Source organism: Zonotrichia albicollis, chromosome 3 (genome assembly GCF_047830755.1).
Source record: "Zonotrichia albicollis isolate bZonAlb1 chromosome 3, bZonAlb1.hap1, whole genome shotgun sequence".
Classification (NCBI taxonomy): Eukaryota; Metazoa; Chordata; class Aves; order Passeriformes; family Passerellidae; genus Zonotrichia; species Zonotrichia albicollis.
Genome location: NC_133821.1, coordinates 85243361 through 85261265, shown reverse-complemented (window position 1 = coordinate 85261265; position 17905 = coordinate 85243361). Strand labels below are relative to the sequence as shown.

Genomic DNA, 17905 nt, shown 5'->3' with positions numbered 1-17905 from the left:
CTCTTCTATTCCAAAGCAGTAAAGTGTTTTATTTCTTCAGCCACACTAAATCGTTAAATAATCTTTTACCTTTTTACAGCTCTTGCTACAAAAGAGGAAGAGTGCAAAGTTTTTTGTACCTTGGTTTTTTGGTTTGGTTTTTTTGTTGATTGTAGAAGAACATCACTAAGTTATGGCATATCTCCAACAACTCTGGACATTTTCCAGTGTAAATGTTGCAGTCCTACTGGGTGTCTGTCCTGCTTTTAATGCCTGAGCTGACCAGACATCAGATTTCCCCAAGGGCTACGCCTCCAGTACAATTCCCTTTTCCCAGTTCATGGGTAAGTACCAATCAGACAAGGGGAAGTCATCCAAGTACTTGAAATGCAAAGGCTTTAACACAGGACTGTGTGTTGGAGAGAATCCAAGTTTTCCAGCCACATAAGGACTTCTACTGAAGCATGGATCAACCACTAAACCTGCAACTACGTATGCTGGACTGTCTGCAGCACACTGAAGCACTTAAATGAAAAAGTCACTAAAATGATCAGCCAACACTACGGGTAAACATTTTGTAAAAGATTTATTTAAGTATCATTTATCACAAAGAGGAAAATACATAGAAGATTAGAAGCATGCAACCATCTTCCACATTTCTGTTTATTTTTCTTGCATTCCCAGCTCGTTGTAATAGAACTCCTGTGCCACCCTCACTTGTTCCTCAAAAATACTGTTTCAAGACAAAGGATAACCAAAAAAACCACAATAAAAGGTAAGATAACATATGAGAAAAGTGCAAAGTAAAAAAGTCACATATATACCACATTCAAACCCTTCCCCTTCCAAAAAATGGATAAAGGCAAACTGTCATTTTGCTGCACGATCAGATTGTCTTTATGAACTACTTTACAAAAAATTAATATAAATTAAGGGCATAATCCTGCAGACACTTATAATCACAGCTAACTTCAATGAGAGTGGCTCAATTGGTATTATTAAAAGCCACAAGTTAGTCACATGCATAAGTTCTTGCAGGTGTAAGGCCCTAAGGCAATAAAATGTTTAAGAGCATTAGGGAGAACAAAAATTAAAGCAAATGAAATCACTCTCAGATGTGTGTTGCTTAGTAAGTTTATATCAAACATATTTTAAACAGAACAGTTTGCTCCTAAAGCCCTGAATATTTCTATTACTTAAGCAGTTTTGCAAGATTAAAAGACAAAACCCCCAGGAAGCTGGTACAGATGTTAATGAACATACAAATTGCTTCAGGCAGGTATGTAGGGAGGTGGAGGTTCCTTCTCAGGCATCTTCACTGCCATTTCATAGGTTGGCAGAACGTACTAAGGAGAAGACATTTTGAAGTGATTAATGCAGGCGATTTCAAATGGGAGGAAAAAAAAAAAGAAAAAAGAGAACAAAAGCATACATGGCTCATCAGCAACTTAATCCTCTGTTGCAGGCAAAGTTATTTTAAGAATTTACTGCTGTTCCTAGTAAGCAAATGAGGAAGTGAAAGAAGGTGCAGGAGCAGTTTACTGCTCTGCTGAGCCTAACCCTTGGTCCTTTATTCCACACCCCACTGCATCTTGACTTTGCAAAGCAGCAAGGAAGGTTCGCACGGGTGCAATCAAAGCTTCTCTCTACCACAAGAAAAACATTCAAAGACTTCTCTCTAAAGACCCTCCTTTTAGATGCTCAGAATTTAGCTAAGAAATAACCCACCACACAATTAGCTGCTTTATCATTTTTTATCTTTCCAGTCTTTTTTTAGAAAGCTGGACAAGGCTTGGAAACATACATGGATGCGGTGATTTTCTACTTCAAAATTAATGATACTGCTTCCTTTTATCTTAAAACAAGATTTTACCTGTGGAGGAGCTTCAAAAGCAGGGTACACAGCAATCTCTGGCAAATTTCTGCTGATGATGTATTTATAGCAGTTCCATACACAGTTAATGAGATATGCCTGAAAGAGAGATTTTTCTTTTAAACACCTCATAAGCATTGGCTGATTCAGAAATTAGATGTTGTATGACATTCCTATGATAAAGAGGAGCATACATCTACTTAGACAACACATATCTGAGGAATGGTTGCTATTTCACAGACCTGGCCACATACCTATGTTGCTCTCCATTCTGCATTCACAGTGACTCATAAAGGATGCACCACACAGTTTTTAGCAAAAGAATTCACAGATCCATTCAACTAATCTCTGCCTGCCTGAGCAGTGCTAATCAAATTAATCCCCAACTGGCTGATGCTTCTGTGGATCTCAGTCCAAGCCTGCCAGGAGGAGGAGAGGCCAACAGTAGAATCCCACTCATCCCCCAGTCAGCACTACAGCTAGTGCTAAGGAGAGGGCTCAGACACACAACTGAGGCAGCAGGGAGAGGGTGGAGCAGTGAACCCTGAACTTCGAGTCAACACTGACTGCTGCAGAAAGAAACATTATCATGATATGATGAGGATTAGGGGTTTTTATTACTAATTTGTGTAGCATTAACTTTTCCAAATCTCTCACTGACAAGTTAGCACTGGTGTACCTAAGGTACCAAATTTCCCAATCAATACACAAGTGCTACCTACTGTATTAGGCTTTCACTCTCCCCAGTTAAACATTCCTCTTGGAAAAAGTATAGAAAAATCAGTAAAATTATTTTTCATTATTTATTTTTTTCTTAAATGCAACCCGAATGCAATAAAGGAACAGTATCATGGTCAATGTATATTATAAATACATTTCTCTAATATGCTTTGTCCACACAAGAGTTTTTGTAACCCAAATGAATGCCTCATTATTTAGACCTTCAGAAAGAAACTGCTACTATCACCCTTCAGAAGGGAGGATGATCTAAAATTAACTTATATATTTCCTCATTCCATCATCTTCCTTCCAAAACTTGCATTCTGGTTTGTTAGGCACAGTGAGAGATTTCAAACATTTTGTTTAGTGAGAGATTTTAAACATTTTGTTTAGAAACTTGTATACATTAACTCAGTATTATTTCACTACAAGCTTAATTACAAATATTAAAATTATCTCCACATAGACAAAAAGTCTTTTTGCATTCCTCCTTCCTACTTACGAAGGGCAGAGCACACCCCACTGCTCACAAAGTTAGCTGAAGACACCAGTACACAACAGATTAGACCTAAGTCATACTGGAACTGAACATCCCAACAATTGTGCTCAAAGAAGTTCTTACCTCAGCATTAAGAAAGCAGCTGAGTTCTGAATTCAGCACTGAGAATTAACTCAGATTGACACCATCTTAATATTTATTAACTCTTGCAACAGACACATGATTAAGTTTTAACTTACCTTTAAAATGATAAATAATACAAAGAACACCAGAACAATAAACAAGAGACAGCTGGAGTCCAAAGAAAGGAGATCCTCTTTGTAAGGAAAATCCGGCTAGTGAAAAAAAAACATGGGGGAAGGGAGAGAAACGGAAGAGATAAGAATGAACACTGCACAATCAAATATGATTAAAAAAATCCAAACTTCACACCAAATGAAACAAGCCCTTGTGTAAACTACTCCTCTGAAACAAAAAGTTCTATTTCTAATAAGTTTCCTCTTTATCCTCCCACAAAGCAGAGTATTTATCCTGCCTCTGTCCCACAAGAACAGATCACTACAGTACAGTCTGTGTCCCTAGTCACTTCATCAGTCTCATGCCAACACAGATTCTCCTTCACAGCTGCAGAACAGTGTTTGTACTCATGGTCCTCTACAACTTAATGACTTACTGTTAATTATATCCTGTCAATCCAACCTGTAACACATTGGTGTGCAGTGTAAGATGTCACCCCAAACCTGGGGGAGCAAAAACAGAACTTCTCCAAACCTGTCTCTCTTCCTTCCCTGACCACAGTAACAAAGCCTCTCTCAAACATCAATCTAAGATTTTATCTGTTTTAAAAAAGACTTGCTTTTAAACATCTACTTGAGCAAATCACAGCACCAGCCAGCCAGAGCTCACGGTCTGTCAATGCAGACACTACATTCTATGCATTGACTCTTCTTGCAGTTAAAACACAGGCAGTGTTAGTGAGAACTCCACTGCAATTTCCTTAGAAAGTGCTGCTGCAACTTGAGAAGAGACACACAGAATGTAAAAAGGAAAGCTCAGATTCCATGTGTAATGCTATGGGAACCCTTACCTATACTTCTCTTCCTGTCCCCTATCAGATAAGAGTCAACACATTTTTAATCTGCAGTAGCAAATTTGCCACTGAGCTCCACTGCTTAAAAGGCACAGTTAAGTGTGTTAAAGAACACACTTCCAAGGCAAATGTAGCCAACACAGTTTAAACGAGTAGCTCCCATCACAATACTTTCCTTACTCTCCCTGGCTTTTTAGGGAGGAATGACAACTTTAACTCTTCCACCTCTGATAAGCTACCATGCCCATAATAACCACCTATGGCTGCTGCAGGCTGAATTCCTTTTTCTTATGCAAAGGGAAGTGTAACTCAGTCACTGATCCAACAAAAACAAACTTTAATTTCAAATGTAAAATATCCATTTGAGCTGAATACTTACCAACTGATCCAGGTAATCTTTGATTCTGGGCAAGTAGGTTAGAGAGCTGATGGCAACCAGACAACTGAGCACAAAGTCAAAGAGTTGGTAACAGAAAAATGGTATCAGCCAGCCTACACGATGCTAAAAAATAGGAAAAAGGAGCAGCACATAAATTATTTAGTTAAAAAAAAACAATCAAGTAGCAACTCTAAAACCATGAATTATAAAAATACTTACAGCAATGGCACCATACACCATCATTGCACTGATTGTGAACATGAGGAGGGAGATAGCAAACAGAACACAGGCATTTTCTGCATTAAAAAAACAAAAAACAAAAATCAGTAAGAATCTGGAGTTGTCACACCGCAGCTGACAGGTACCCAAGCTCTGTCCATTACTACGATCTGTTTTCAATTGACTCATCCATGCCAACTACCAGCAGCAGAATACAGTAATTCAGATCCTTCCTAACAAAAAAAGATCTGGTTCAAGAAAACCTACAACTGCTTGGAAAAATCCCTCTGCCTTAATCAAAAGCCTGACTAAAGCCCAGGAACACCAATTAGAAGCCTGACACAGTTTGACAGTAATGCACCATAATGATGCTGATTTGCAATATTGTGTCAGTGCTGAAAGTATGTCAGTGATTAACTTTACAACTTAAGAATCTTAAGGTTTCTTTATCTTTTTCTAATCTTCTTTACAACAAGAATCTTAAGGGAAGCTAACACACTATCAACCTTTACACTTGAAAATGGTTTGGTTACATAATTTGGTCATTGGCAGTGGGAGCAGCACTGCTCCTTCAGTAACACTAAGGAAAACAGGAAATCACTGTGTGGAAGGTATCCCACTATTTACAAGAAAAAGCAGTTGAACAGAAACCAATTTGTAGCAAAATCCAGGACACTCATGGAAGCTGCATGATAAAGATTCTCCTTGCACATCACACTTACTGATTACAGAAGCAGAGCTGCTTTCCACTAGTTAGATTAAACTTGTTCTTTTTTAAACACAAAGAAACCAGCCTGAGAGTCTATGCACATGGTAAATAAATGGGTTTTAGCAGTATTGAAGCCAAAATTTTTTTGTTCTCCTGCTTGAAGATTATCTGAGAACCCTTTCTACTCTGCAATTCCTATCTACATACACAGATGGCATCAAGGAAGAGCTCCCCCATGTCTGAAATGTGTTGATCAGACACAAGTCTCAGCAATCACCAGCGAGTGTGGCTGTCTTCTGAGGAGTTATTACTCACAATATACAATAGTACAATAATACCTGTAAGGTTCTTTCACACACACAAAGCCTTCCAGCCCAGATCCCAAAATAAGGAATAAGAATTTTTAAGTAAAAAGCATGTGAGAGATTTTATACTTAAGAGTGAAGAAAGCACCTTCAGCTTCAGAAGCATCTTTCACTTATATAAGCTTAAGGCTACCAAGTACCCCAAGGGCCTTTACAGATCATATGACATTTTACAGACATCTGCTGTGATTTTACTTAATATCTTAGCCTCATGAAGAATTTAGTCCTTGCTCCCACTCCCATTTCATTAGTAGCAAATGTGGGTTACAGTCACAGGTCAGAACTGACAGATCCTCAACAATTAATCCAAAATGCTCAAAACTAGTTTTGTGCTGTTCTATTTACTTTGCTGAACCTGACCCTCACTAAATTTTCATGTGATACAACAGACTGAGGTAGATTAGAAGTGCCATACTACACATTTCTGCACATTTAAAACCAAGAGAAGCAAAGCATATGCTCAAGTTCACAGATGCAATAATTAAAAAGCTTGACACCAATTACAGCTGTAAACATATACACTTAGTAGAAGAGTGAAAAGTGGGCATAATTCTGCTCATGGTGCTTTCTCTCATTTATTCTGCAGGTGAAACTTAGAGAAACACTTTGGTTTCACTCAAATACTTGGTATCCCAATTGTTCCTCTCTTCTTCAAAAGGTGTCATGGTTTTCTTCTCAGTAAATTACATGCAGGAGCTCTAAGGTATTTCCTAATCTATGAAGATGACCAAGAACTTTGAAGAAAAGTCTTTAAACTTGTTTTCTGCAGCTTGTTTTACTGAGTCAGCAAAGATAATTAATGTTTATGGAGAAAGCGAGTCAGATGTCCCACACATACTTCAACACTCAAAGCATCAGAAGGCCAAGAAATCTCATCACTTAAGATGCTTGGGTATAAAATGAAGTTATAATAATAACCCATAAATCTTTCTTTTTATTCTTGTAGAAGAATTCAATCCCAGAATAAATGAAGAAAAATTCAGAAAACAAGATAACCATATTTATGAAAAGTCATATGCATATATTACAACCTGGTGTAAGACAAATCCATGGCAGTGCATGCTTTATATTCCCATGAGCCAGCAGAGCTCTCGACCTACCAGCCATTCTCTCGGAAGCATAGTAATTTCCAATGACTTCATACTGGATATCAACAGTTGGCACCATGTTTGGATGAGTCACTTCTACTGTCAACAAGATGCCCATCAGCAAGTTCACCACCTGAGAGAGATCACAGTTACCTCAAGGTTAATTACTTTGCAACAGCTGAGATGTTTTTTAGTGACCACTAATAATCCTTTATTTCAGTTAAAAATAAACTCTTCTCTTTGCCTGTATGTGGAAGAAGAAGAAAAAAAAAGAGCCCAACTTACAGTTAAATTTCAAACTCATTTAATTAAATGACTACTAAACAACCCAAAGAGCATGGAGCACTTGCTAGGTTCAATGAATCACCACTGAATAACTCTGCAAATTGAGGGGATGGTAAGATTCCTAGGGATTCAAATAACATAATTAAGCTGACGCTGCCTGATGAATGTACAGGTTTGTGAACTGAAAAACTGGAAGCAGGTAAAAAAGGTCAGGAAGATAAAGGTACAGAATGAGGAATATTTTGAAAGAATTTCTGCTTTCTACAACAAATGGAGTTAATTTAACATAGCAATAAGTTACTGGGTTTCTACCACATTTCAGCCTTAATAAGCTAGAGAGATGCTCTTCCTCTGCTTCCCAGGTCACTTATTGAAACCTCACCTAATCAAAAAGGTCTACACAAGCACAGGGGAAGTTAAAAATTTCACACAAAGATCAACCCCCCACAGTGTGTGCTCGCCAGTCTTTCTCCTCCCTCACGCTGACACTTAAGACTCCTCCTGTTGCCCCATTTTGGTACACACCAGAAATGTCTTCAGTAAGAGCTCAAAGAATCAGAGGTAGCTGAAGTCTCTGTAAAATTGCCTTGACAGCATTTATAAGTACCCAAGGTTTACAGGGACATAGTTTCTGTTACTAGTATCTGGAGACACAAGCCAAAGGTTGCATAACACAAAAAAACCCCTCATTATGGTCTTTTCTAGCTGCAGACATTTTCCAATCAGTATTCAGTACTATCACCACCAGCAGCAGGATCCCTTCCAATTAGCCTCAAAATAAAAAGAAAACTGGTTTGTAGTTTCTAACAACTTAAGAATATTTGCCAGGTATTTCTTCTTTTATGGGCATGGTTCCAGAAGTCGATGATGGTGGCAAGTCTATGTACAATTACTGAGGATTTCAGAAAGCAAAAAAAAAATCTCAATCTTGTAAAAATGTTGAGACTCACAGTTCCTATAACTTTTTTTCTCCTCTCATTGTTTTTATTATTTTTTTCTTCTTTTTCCCCTGAGGTTTACAGATAAATGGTGATAAGCTTGCTTGCACTTTCTGCTAAAAGAACCCTTAAGTGGAATTAAAGCTGGCAGTGCATTTCACTTTGTAGAAATGCAATCATCTCATCATGTATTACACAAATTTACTAGAATTTCCAGCTATTTTGAGCCACTTGTATTTCTATAAGGCATTTATATAAAACATAGTAGCCAAAACAGCTGGCAGTGAAGAACACTGTTTAAACCATCAATATCTTTAGCCTAGAGCTGCACTTATTTTCACCCTTACAGGATCATTCTTAAGGGGCAAACTGTCAAGTTGCTCACCTGCCTTGTTTTCAAATCTTATTTTGCTTCACTATTCATCAAAAATATGAAACACTTTCATCTCCCATCTGCTTCATCCCTCTGTACTCTGGCGTTCTGCTCTCAATGCTCTCTGCATTTTCAACCCTCTTTTTCCTCCTCTCAGTGAGTGAACTGGGAATGTTGGAAAATACCTTTCTGCACTGTACTTGTTTCAAAAAGCCTAAGTCAAGGTTCATGTCTCTGGCAGCTGAAATATTGACCTCTACTTTATAAAGCACAAAAGTACACGTACAATTACAACTAAATCATTTCTTGTTTATACATAGCCATGAGTTTGACTGCCATCATAGGCTGTCTGCCTCAGGATAAGGAGCAAGCAGCACCTGAATTACTATAGAAGTACTGAAGAACTTGAATGCCTCAGAATGTTGAGACAGTAATTCTCCATCTGTCACTTTCTTTTTTATTTTCACCTTATCTGTGGTCCTAATTCAGTGTACCGAAGTCTTTGGTAATTTCACTAGTTACTGAGTGTAGTTCTAAGTATTAAAGGTTTATTTTCTCAAGCTGAAATGGTATCCAAGTAAAACAGAAAATAAGAGTCATTCAAAATCCAATCTATTAGAATCAATGAGACCAAATAAAAATAGTTACAAACCAAAACAAAAACAAACAACAAACCAAAACCGCGACAAATTAACACCTCAGAGTTTCCAGTGCTCCATTACTACTGTTTACAAATCCATCACAACACTGAGCAATTAATTGAAACTCGTGTGTAAAACATGATCAAGACTTACAGAGCCAGAGCCTCTATTTTAACTACTTCCATTCTATTTTAACAGCAGTTTCAAAATAATCAGTGTAACAGGCAGCAAGAATATGGTTTGGACCACAGAACATTGTTAGAGATTTTAAGTATATACTCACTGCAAATCAAATGTATGTCCACAAATGTCTACATACAGAAGTCAGAAAAAATGTAACTCACGTATGCCTCAGTATAATATGAGGATTAAACCCATCACCATCTCCCCCTCAAAAAAACAACAAAACAAACTCAAAAAACCCCAAGCAAGCACTCAGTGGATACTGCAGCACCCTAAAGCAGCACCTCAGAAATTTCAGCAGCCTCATTTTGTTGTTTTTTTTTTGCTAAGAACTCAAAAATAGTAGTAAAAAAAGTCTGCAAAATGCATAGTCAAGTTCTTATTTAAAAAATAATCCCATTAAGATGAAAATAACCTTAATTTAGTTTTGTAATAGTTTAAGGAGTGTATTTTACATTTTCATATCAGGGATAACTAAGTTTAATAGTTTGATGTAGCTTGTATCAAGATTCAAATAGCTGAAATTTCCAATTCTCAAGTAGAAAGCCATCATTTATTACACACTGGTAACAGAAATATTAGCATCCCATATGATTAGAACTCTAAAGACTGTGGAACTCTTTAAGAAGTATTAGCTTTTTAATTAGTGAGTTTTATCTCCACAGTGTGCAATTTATGCCTCATCAGGTAAGTGCTTCAACTCTCTGGAGGCCTGAACATGAAGTCAAGTTTTCCCCAAGCACTCAGAGGGCCTTGGGCAAAACCAAGAATTTCTACTTAGAATTTGCTTATATCCTTTCATGAGGGGAAAGAGGGAAATTCCCTTGCTACACTACACTCATTTTCCTTTCACTTTTCCAGTATTTTTTCCCTAGACATGTTTCCAAATGGGGAAAAGAAAAAAAAAAAAAAAAAAAACAAACAAGATGGAGATTCTGATTTGATTTATTAACATATTGAAATAGTAAAAACTGAAGAAGAGTAATTTTAACTAGGGTACTTCAGAGCCTCTAGCAGCACCAGTAGCAGACTGAAAGAAGTGAGCCAGTGTAACGAGGCACACACAATTGCAGAGATCCCCCTCACGCTCCTGCTCAGCAGCAGCAATTGCATCGCTGCCTGCAGCCCTGAAGGCAGCAGCCCCTCCCTCCAGAACAATACTATTGGCTTCCACGCTGTTTACTGAACTCTGATCCCATTTCTGCCAGGGCAGTGTTCCTGCTTCCGGTCTCTGGAAAGCGCAGTGCCCAATATGAAACTTTACAGGAAGAAACAAACTTCAAAGCAACACGACTGCAATTATGGAGAGAGGAACAGGAGGTTTCTTTTTCCTTCCTACACAGAACAGCAGTGGGTCTTGCAGAGCTAACCAAGCTTTATCAGACCTGGAACCCAAGTACAATTCTGCCAGAAATGTTCTTAACTTGTCTTTTGGTAAACACACTTTTATGTACTGATAAATACACTGTTATGTACTGATAGGTGCACAAACAGCAGTAGCACACAGACAGAACTGTGCTTGAGACACACTCTGCTCACACAGCATCAGCAGCAGACATTTTAGAAAGTAGTCCTGGTTCTCTCTGGACTTGCAGAAGCACACAGCAAGGACAGTGATAAAACTGTTCCAGTGAGGAGCAAAGTTAATTGCACGCATGATTTAAAAATACACAAATAAACAAAGAATAGGAGAATGCCTAAAGAAATGGTTATGTAAAAAAACCACATGTATTAAGTAGAGAGAAGTCTTATCTTACTAAAACATCTGGAGTAGATTGCTGTGAGACTCCATTTTAAGTTTGATAGCAAATTCCTTCAGGACTGCACTGCACGAGAACACAGTTTATACAGTAAATAGCAAGATTTTCAGTAACATAAAACTATTCTTGAACGAAACATTCTCCCCCTCCAAAAAGCTACATCTTTCAAAAAACCCCAACAAAACCAAAACACACAAAACACAACAAAAAGCCCCACCAAACCCACAAACCAAAAAACACCACGCTACACATAAAGTTACTACTATTGGTCCCACTGCAACTTAAAAGCAGAGATTGCTTAATTGATTTAGAAATACTTCTCATAAGAACCTGAAAGACTAAGTTAGAGCTATTCTTAAATAGGGCATTAATTAACATGTCTAAAAAATCTGACATGTTCTGGACAATTTTTTAAAGCTTGGCAGAAAGCAATTAAATTTAACTTTCACTGTCAAAAGTGTATTTTACCTGCAAAAAAAAGTAATTTATATTTGAATGCTGATTTTGAAGCATTAGGGAAGACCACCATGTTATAACCTTTTCCAGCTCAAACAGACAGCTGTTGCCAGACTTTAAAGTTCTCACCCTTACCCAGGTGACAGCTGAGAACTGGATAAAAATATTCAACGCACGGCTTAACAAAGTGTTCGATAGACAAGGGTTTTTCTTAATAAAAACTCGCATCTCTAAAGCACTTTGCATGCCCCCTGCTACCTTGACCTCAGCTCTACTTTTCCCTGCAGCGACCGAGGCTGCGGTAACACGAGATCAAAGCCGGCTCCGTCCGCGCCCGGAGCCGCAGGGCCACGGGTGCCCGGGGCAGCCGCCACCGGCCCAGCACCCACGGAGAGACAAGGAGGAGGCGCCGCATCCAGGCAACGCGGGGACACAAGCACAGCAGGAGAGGCGGAAACTGGAAGCGCTACCAGGTCTGTGGCCACGGAAACATCCCCTGTCCCCCGCCCCAGCAAGCTCCTGGGCTTAGGGACACTCCCGCGAACAGGAATCGCAGCGCGGAAGGCAACGAGGTGCTTTTGTTCTGGAGCAAGGATCACCGTCCCCCTCGCTGTTCACGGTTTGTGCTTTTCCTTCAGGGACCAGAAGCACATTCTTGAACTCCATCCATCAGCACAGGCTGGTTTGCAGGTTTCCAAAAGTCTGATTCTCAATACTACAATGGACCTTTTCCTTTGAAATGAACTAATAATGGAACTTAATCAGCACCAAGACTTTTGTCCAGTTTCATTTTGAAAGAGATAAAAATTTCCCTAAACTTTTGTTACATTTCCAACGCCCTACCCCCCCTTTTCCTCAAGTCCTGTCTCTCCAGCCACTTTGTTTTGCCTGTACATTTTTTTTTTGCCAACTGAGGGACCAATCTGCATTAAAAAAAAGGATCTCCCCATACTTGTTGAAAATAAACCATAAACTCCCCAAAATCAAACCCCCATGCCTCTAAGGGCAGTTTATGTGCATGACTATTTCAAATATCAGCACAAAAATTCAGCATTCTTTGTTTCTTACAATTCGGAGAAGGCCAAAGGAGAACACAGCTTTTGATTACAGCTTCAGGAGAAGAGAAAAGCTATGATGCAACTTTTGTAAACTATCCTCTCATTTTTGCTGCCCACGAGGGTTAAGGGGAAGGAAGGATAAGGAAATTACTCCAATAAAGGGGAGTTCAGGCCCACTTTAAGGGAACCAAGGGAAGTTAGGGCTCCAGGCCTTTAACTTGCTGCTACTGTTGTCACTTTTCTACTTTGCCCTAGTTCAGAACTTTATTTCTAGCATTTCATCCGCACTACCACAGCTCTTCCTCGGAGAGAAAGCACTCACCAGTCAGAAAAAAGGAAGTGTTTAGGGAGACAAATTTGTTTCCACTGCTTTTCAATCACTGTTTCAGGAAGAGAATCTGGAACAACCAGGAACTTCCCCTGCCACAAAGCGGGGGACACTCATCTTCCTCTCAGAGGTTGCACATCATTTACGGGTACCTCACCTTATTCCCCTATTACACACCCCGATCTCCTCCCTTACACGCTCAGTACTGTATTAAAGTCTCAACCCCTCCACACCAAGGAAGAGAAGAGTAACACAATCTCTCTGAAACGCAGATTAAAACACACTGAACTTTCTCTTCACTTTCTTTTTCCAAACACAACAAGGGAGGCTGCCGAGGAACAGCAGGACTTCGTTAGCCCGAAGGAGGCCTCGGGAAAGAAAAGGGACCCGAGTCCCGCCGAGTGACCCCAGGAAATCCCCGGGTGCAGCTTCCACCGACCGCCCGGGCACAGGGAAGGGGAGCCCGGGACGGGAGCGGGACGCGCGCTGTCCCTCAGAGCGGCCGCGCGGGCGCCGCTCCCCCGCCCCACCGAGCACCCCGCGCACGCGCGCTGAGCACGGCCCCCACCACCGCCCCTCCAGCCGCCGGCCGGCCGCCCTCGCCTCTCACCATGTACCAGGTGCCCAGGATGATGGTGCCGGTGCGCACATGGCAGCAGCCACAGCACCGGGTGCTGTAGAAGCGGTCACGACTCCGCTTGAACGTCATGGCGGCAGTGCGCAGCTCCAACCGCCGGACCCGCCACCCGCCCTCTCCAAGCAGTTCCCGACACCGAACACCGTAAAACCCCCGGCGCACGTCACCGCCGCCCTGACCAATCAACCGCCGAGAGAGTGTCGTGGGACGGGCCTTTGTTGCCACGGTGACAGGTGATTGACAGCACCGCTGACCAATCACAGTAGCTCTGGTACGCTCCGCATTCACCTGCGGCGGCGGGGGCCGCACCTGAGGTGGGGGTGGTGCTCTTTCCGCCATGTTGGGCTTTGCCCGCCTCTGCCGCCGGCCCTCAGGCGGGTCTGGCGGGGAAAAGTCATGCCCTGCCCCGCTCTGGTCGCCTGGCGCACGGGGAGCAGCTCGCCGGGCGTTCGGAGAGCCGGAGCTTGGCAGCCGGGGCGGCAGCGAAAAACCTGTGGGGAAAGCTGCGTTGTCTAGAGACATTCCCGTGTGCTTAGCGCGGGTGAGAGACGGCTCGAATTCTCAGTTCTAAGCCCCCGAGTTCAGGAGGGACATGGAAGTTGTAGAGAATGTCTAGAAAAGGGCAACAGAGCTGGTGAAGCGGCTGGAGCAGAAGGAGGAGCGGCTTAGGGTGTTCTGCCTGGAGAAAAGAAAGCTCAGAGAGAATCTTACCGCTCTGTACAACTCCTGAAAGGAGGCTGTAGCCGGGGGGGGTCGGCCTGTTCTGCCCCTTACCAGGCAGCTGGGAACAACGTTAGAGGACACGGCCTCAAGCTGCGGCAGGGAGGTTTAGACTGGACATCAGGAGGAATTTCTTCACTGAAAGGGTGATTAGATGTTGGAACAGAAGTCAGTGTTCCTGGAGGAGTTTAAAGAAAGGCTGGACGTGGCACTTAGTGCCATGGCCTGTTTGACATGGTGTTAGGTCATGGTTTGGATTCGATGATCTCACAGGTCTTTTCCAACCTAATTGACTTTGTGATTATGCACAGCCCTTAATTCTAATATAGTAAGGAGTAAGTAATGTCTCCTGATGTCCTGATTCTAGCTGGGGCAGTGTTAACTTTTGCAGGTGCCAAGAGGGAGCATGGCTCATATGTGGAGGTTATTCTGTCCCAGCTCACATCATTGATCATTGACAGGAGCAGGCGAAAAGGGGTTTTTTCCTATGGAAAAGACGTGGAGGAGGGAGCCGACTGGTATTGTGTATTGTGAGCAGGGACAGGTTTCTTATCTCTTTGATTTCCCCATTATGTTGTTGTGCCTCTAATTCTCAACTCCATCCCAACGCAGCGGCAAAGATGAGGGGAAGGGGGAGTGAGAGAGCAGTGCGTGGCTCGGGAAGGTCTCAGTGGGGGTCCTGAACTGGGAAGTACCATTATTAAGCCATGACATCTGGGGAGAGCATGCAGAGGTCTGCTTTGAGGTACTGCCAACATCCCCTGGCTTTCGCTGAATTTTGCTGCTGAAGGTTTAGCTCACATGAACCGTTTTGCTGTTCTTTTAATTCCTTGGATTAAAGGAATTTTAAAAAATAATATTAAGACTGTGTTACATGCTAAGAGGATATGCCATTAGAGGGAAAACAGAAGAGGTGAAATTTAGTCCACAGACGTGCTTTACTTTGTTGGTGACCCTGTCCTACTCAAGCCCCTTTTGGTGAGTGGGTAATGGAAACGCTTCATTAGTTCCACTGAAACGAGTGGGTGCTGCACTTTTGAATATGTTACGTAGAAATAATGTGTGTAAATCCAAGTGCTGTGTTCATCTGTTTATGTGATAAGTTTCACCATCACTTAGACACACAGTCTCCTGTTCCCACATGGAGCAGGACCTGTAAACTTCCCCTGACGTGACAGTTTCTGGAGACCTGATGATGCAGAAGTGCACAAAGTTTATTTAACCTTCTACTTGCAGCTGCAAGTATTTCTTTCTTGGCAGTGCACAGTCTGAGACACAGAACCATATTTGCTGTGCCTATATACACCAAGATGTGTGTCAGTATTGAGTTTTTTCACTTTGAACAATGAGAAGGTAATGGGAGTGACAGTGGTTGTCCTTTTGATGCATTCCAGATTGTACAATTAACACATTTTATTGCTTTAGCTGCCTAGTCTGTTTTTAATGTAAGCTGTTGCTGAGTTGTTTGAAATTATTTACTTAAGGGCTTTAAAAGTGACCTTTTTATTTTAAATCCCCAGAGTTCCATAGTTGGTGTTTTTCTTCCTCAGGGCATATTTCATTTTTGAATAAACATGTTGTAAGTGCTACTAAGATGGCTGTAATGATCCTCTTACAAACTACTGTTTGTTTCTTTAGTGCTATGATGTTCTCAGCCGTGTGCACAGATGCATAATTATCAACACTCTGATTTAATGTAGCAAGAAGGGACTAATTTTAATCAATATACACGTGTCCATGTAAAAAAAAAAATGGAAAAAAGAATGTGCATTTTGTTGTAATCAGTCATTTAAAAAATCGTTTTTCTCACAGATGGCACTTTGGGAAGCCTAAGCCAACCATTCCTGCTGCATGCATGCCTGAATTGATTGCATTGTTCTGCGGAGCTGAGAGATTCTCCTTCCTGTTGGTCTGTCCCTGTGTGAAGCAGGACTTCACAGGATTAGAATGAGCCAGAAATTAAAGGAGGAGCCCCTCCCTCAAGTTTGGACATCCACTTGGAAACCTTTAGATCCCACTCCCACTTCAAGCGATTTGTGAGGGCAAGTGTTCCAGCTAAGAGCTTGCAGCTGGACACTGCCTTCGCTAAGATCAAGCTCTCCTCAGGCTCAGATTGTCAGGGCTATTTTCATGAGATGAAAGAAATCTTAATTAAGTGTTCATATCTTTGTCAGCCAGACTCAGAATAAAAATTGATGTGATTCCCTTGAGCTTCACTGCTTGTTATACTCTGCAAACGCTGCTTGTTATACTCAGCAACAAAGATACTGGGAAGAATAATGTGAATCTCATTTAACATCACAAAGAAGCTTTCCACAGCAGGAATAGCTGATGTGCAACTATTGAATTTGCATAAAAAAACCCTCTCCACTTTCTCCTCCCTAAAAAAAAAAAAAAAAAAAAAAGGAAAAGAACGATTTAAAGAGAATGATGGCATTGTTTCTTGCACTTAAGGGAAGAGGTGATAGGGTAATGATTTTAGTCCTACCCTCTGTGAAAGATTCCAGTTCTTCCTTGCCACAAGCGGCCCAGATGACCTCAGGCAAGAGACTTCCTTCTCGCTGAGCCTTAATTCTCTCCTTTTTGCTAGTTCAAAGAGGATTTCTGAGGCTAAATGTATTAAAAACTCTGGGCTCAGCTTACAGTCATGACAGACCGAGCAAACTCTCAGAGAATCAGCGAGTACTAGTGGTAAAACTTCCTCACAAGCACCCCATGCCATGCAGGACCAAAGCATCCACAGCAGTAAGAGCAGGAAGCCATACACGGATCTGCAAGTCAGAAGCAGCTGCAAAAGAATGCTTGGGATTCCTTCACCAGCATGACGTTTTAACTCCTTCCCTCTCAGCAGGTAGGGAGGGTTTGATATCGAGGTGTTCCTCATTAGCCAAACTAGTCGGGCTTTCAAAGCCCATGTCTAGACAGGAGATTTGCACTTCTGTCTTGAGAGAGCCTGACAATGTTTTACCAAACACAAATTAGTTTTGGATAATCAGATTTTAATAAGGTGACAGCAAAACAGCTAGGATCAGGTAAATGAGAGACCAGGCTTCAACTTCTTCCAAAATTTCAAGTCCTGCACTTGCAAGATGTCAAAACAATGCAGCACTAAGACTGTTTTCTGCTAATTTTTGTAATACCGTATTTTCTCTCTTGTGCTGTTCTTATGCCTGTCCTTGGCTAGAAGATGGTGGCTGAATGCTGTAACCACACACTGAACTATAGCCAGGATGGCAATATTTTGAAAAACAAGGTGCTGTTCTGCTTCAGCATTTGCTGTGTTGTGTGAATGGAAATCTACAGACTCTGAACTGATAATCATATGCAATGTCAGGCAGAATTCGTATCACTTTAGAGTGAAAATATTGTCCTGATGGGGGCTGAGAAACAGAGGCACAGTGAGATGGACTGAGCTGACCAACACCACTACAGGTCAGTCAAAGTTACAGGAACATCTTGTCCATTGGCTTCTTTGCCAGGAGATAAAAGGTGCAGTGCAGGACATGTTGGAGCTCCTCCATCCAAGTGGAGGGCACTTAAGTATGAGGGCAGGAACACGCTACTGCTATTTTAGATTTTTTTTTTCCTATAACTTTATGCATGTG

At 41.3% G+C, this 17905-nt stretch overlaps 1 protein-coding gene and 1 long non-coding RNA gene across 2 annotated transcripts; one reads left to right on the top strand and one right to left on the bottom strand.

Annotated features, from left to right (window-relative positions):
• Positions 1–546: 546 nt before the first annotated feature.
• On the bottom strand, positions 547–14102 carry LAPTM4A (lysosomal protein transmembrane 4 alpha). Its single transcript, XM_005485115.4, has 7 exons — positions 13554–14102; positions 6934–7054; positions 4760–4836; positions 4541–4663; positions 3311–3406; positions 1853–1951; positions 547–1325 (listed from the first exon to the last, which is right to left on the bottom strand). Exons 1-7 carry the CDS (start codon positions 14100–14102, stop codon positions 1251–1253), a joined length of 1140 nt encoding a protein of 379 aa, XP_005485172.2. The 3' UTR covers positions 547–1250.
• LOC113459045 (uncharacterized) lies at positions 13983–16741 on the top strand. The gene is made up of 2 exons (XR_003379863.2): positions 13983–14121; positions 16113–16741. It is a non-coding gene; the product is annotated as an uncharacterized LOC113459045 (long non-coding RNA).
• The last annotated feature ends 1164 nt before the right edge of the window (positions 16742–17905 follow it).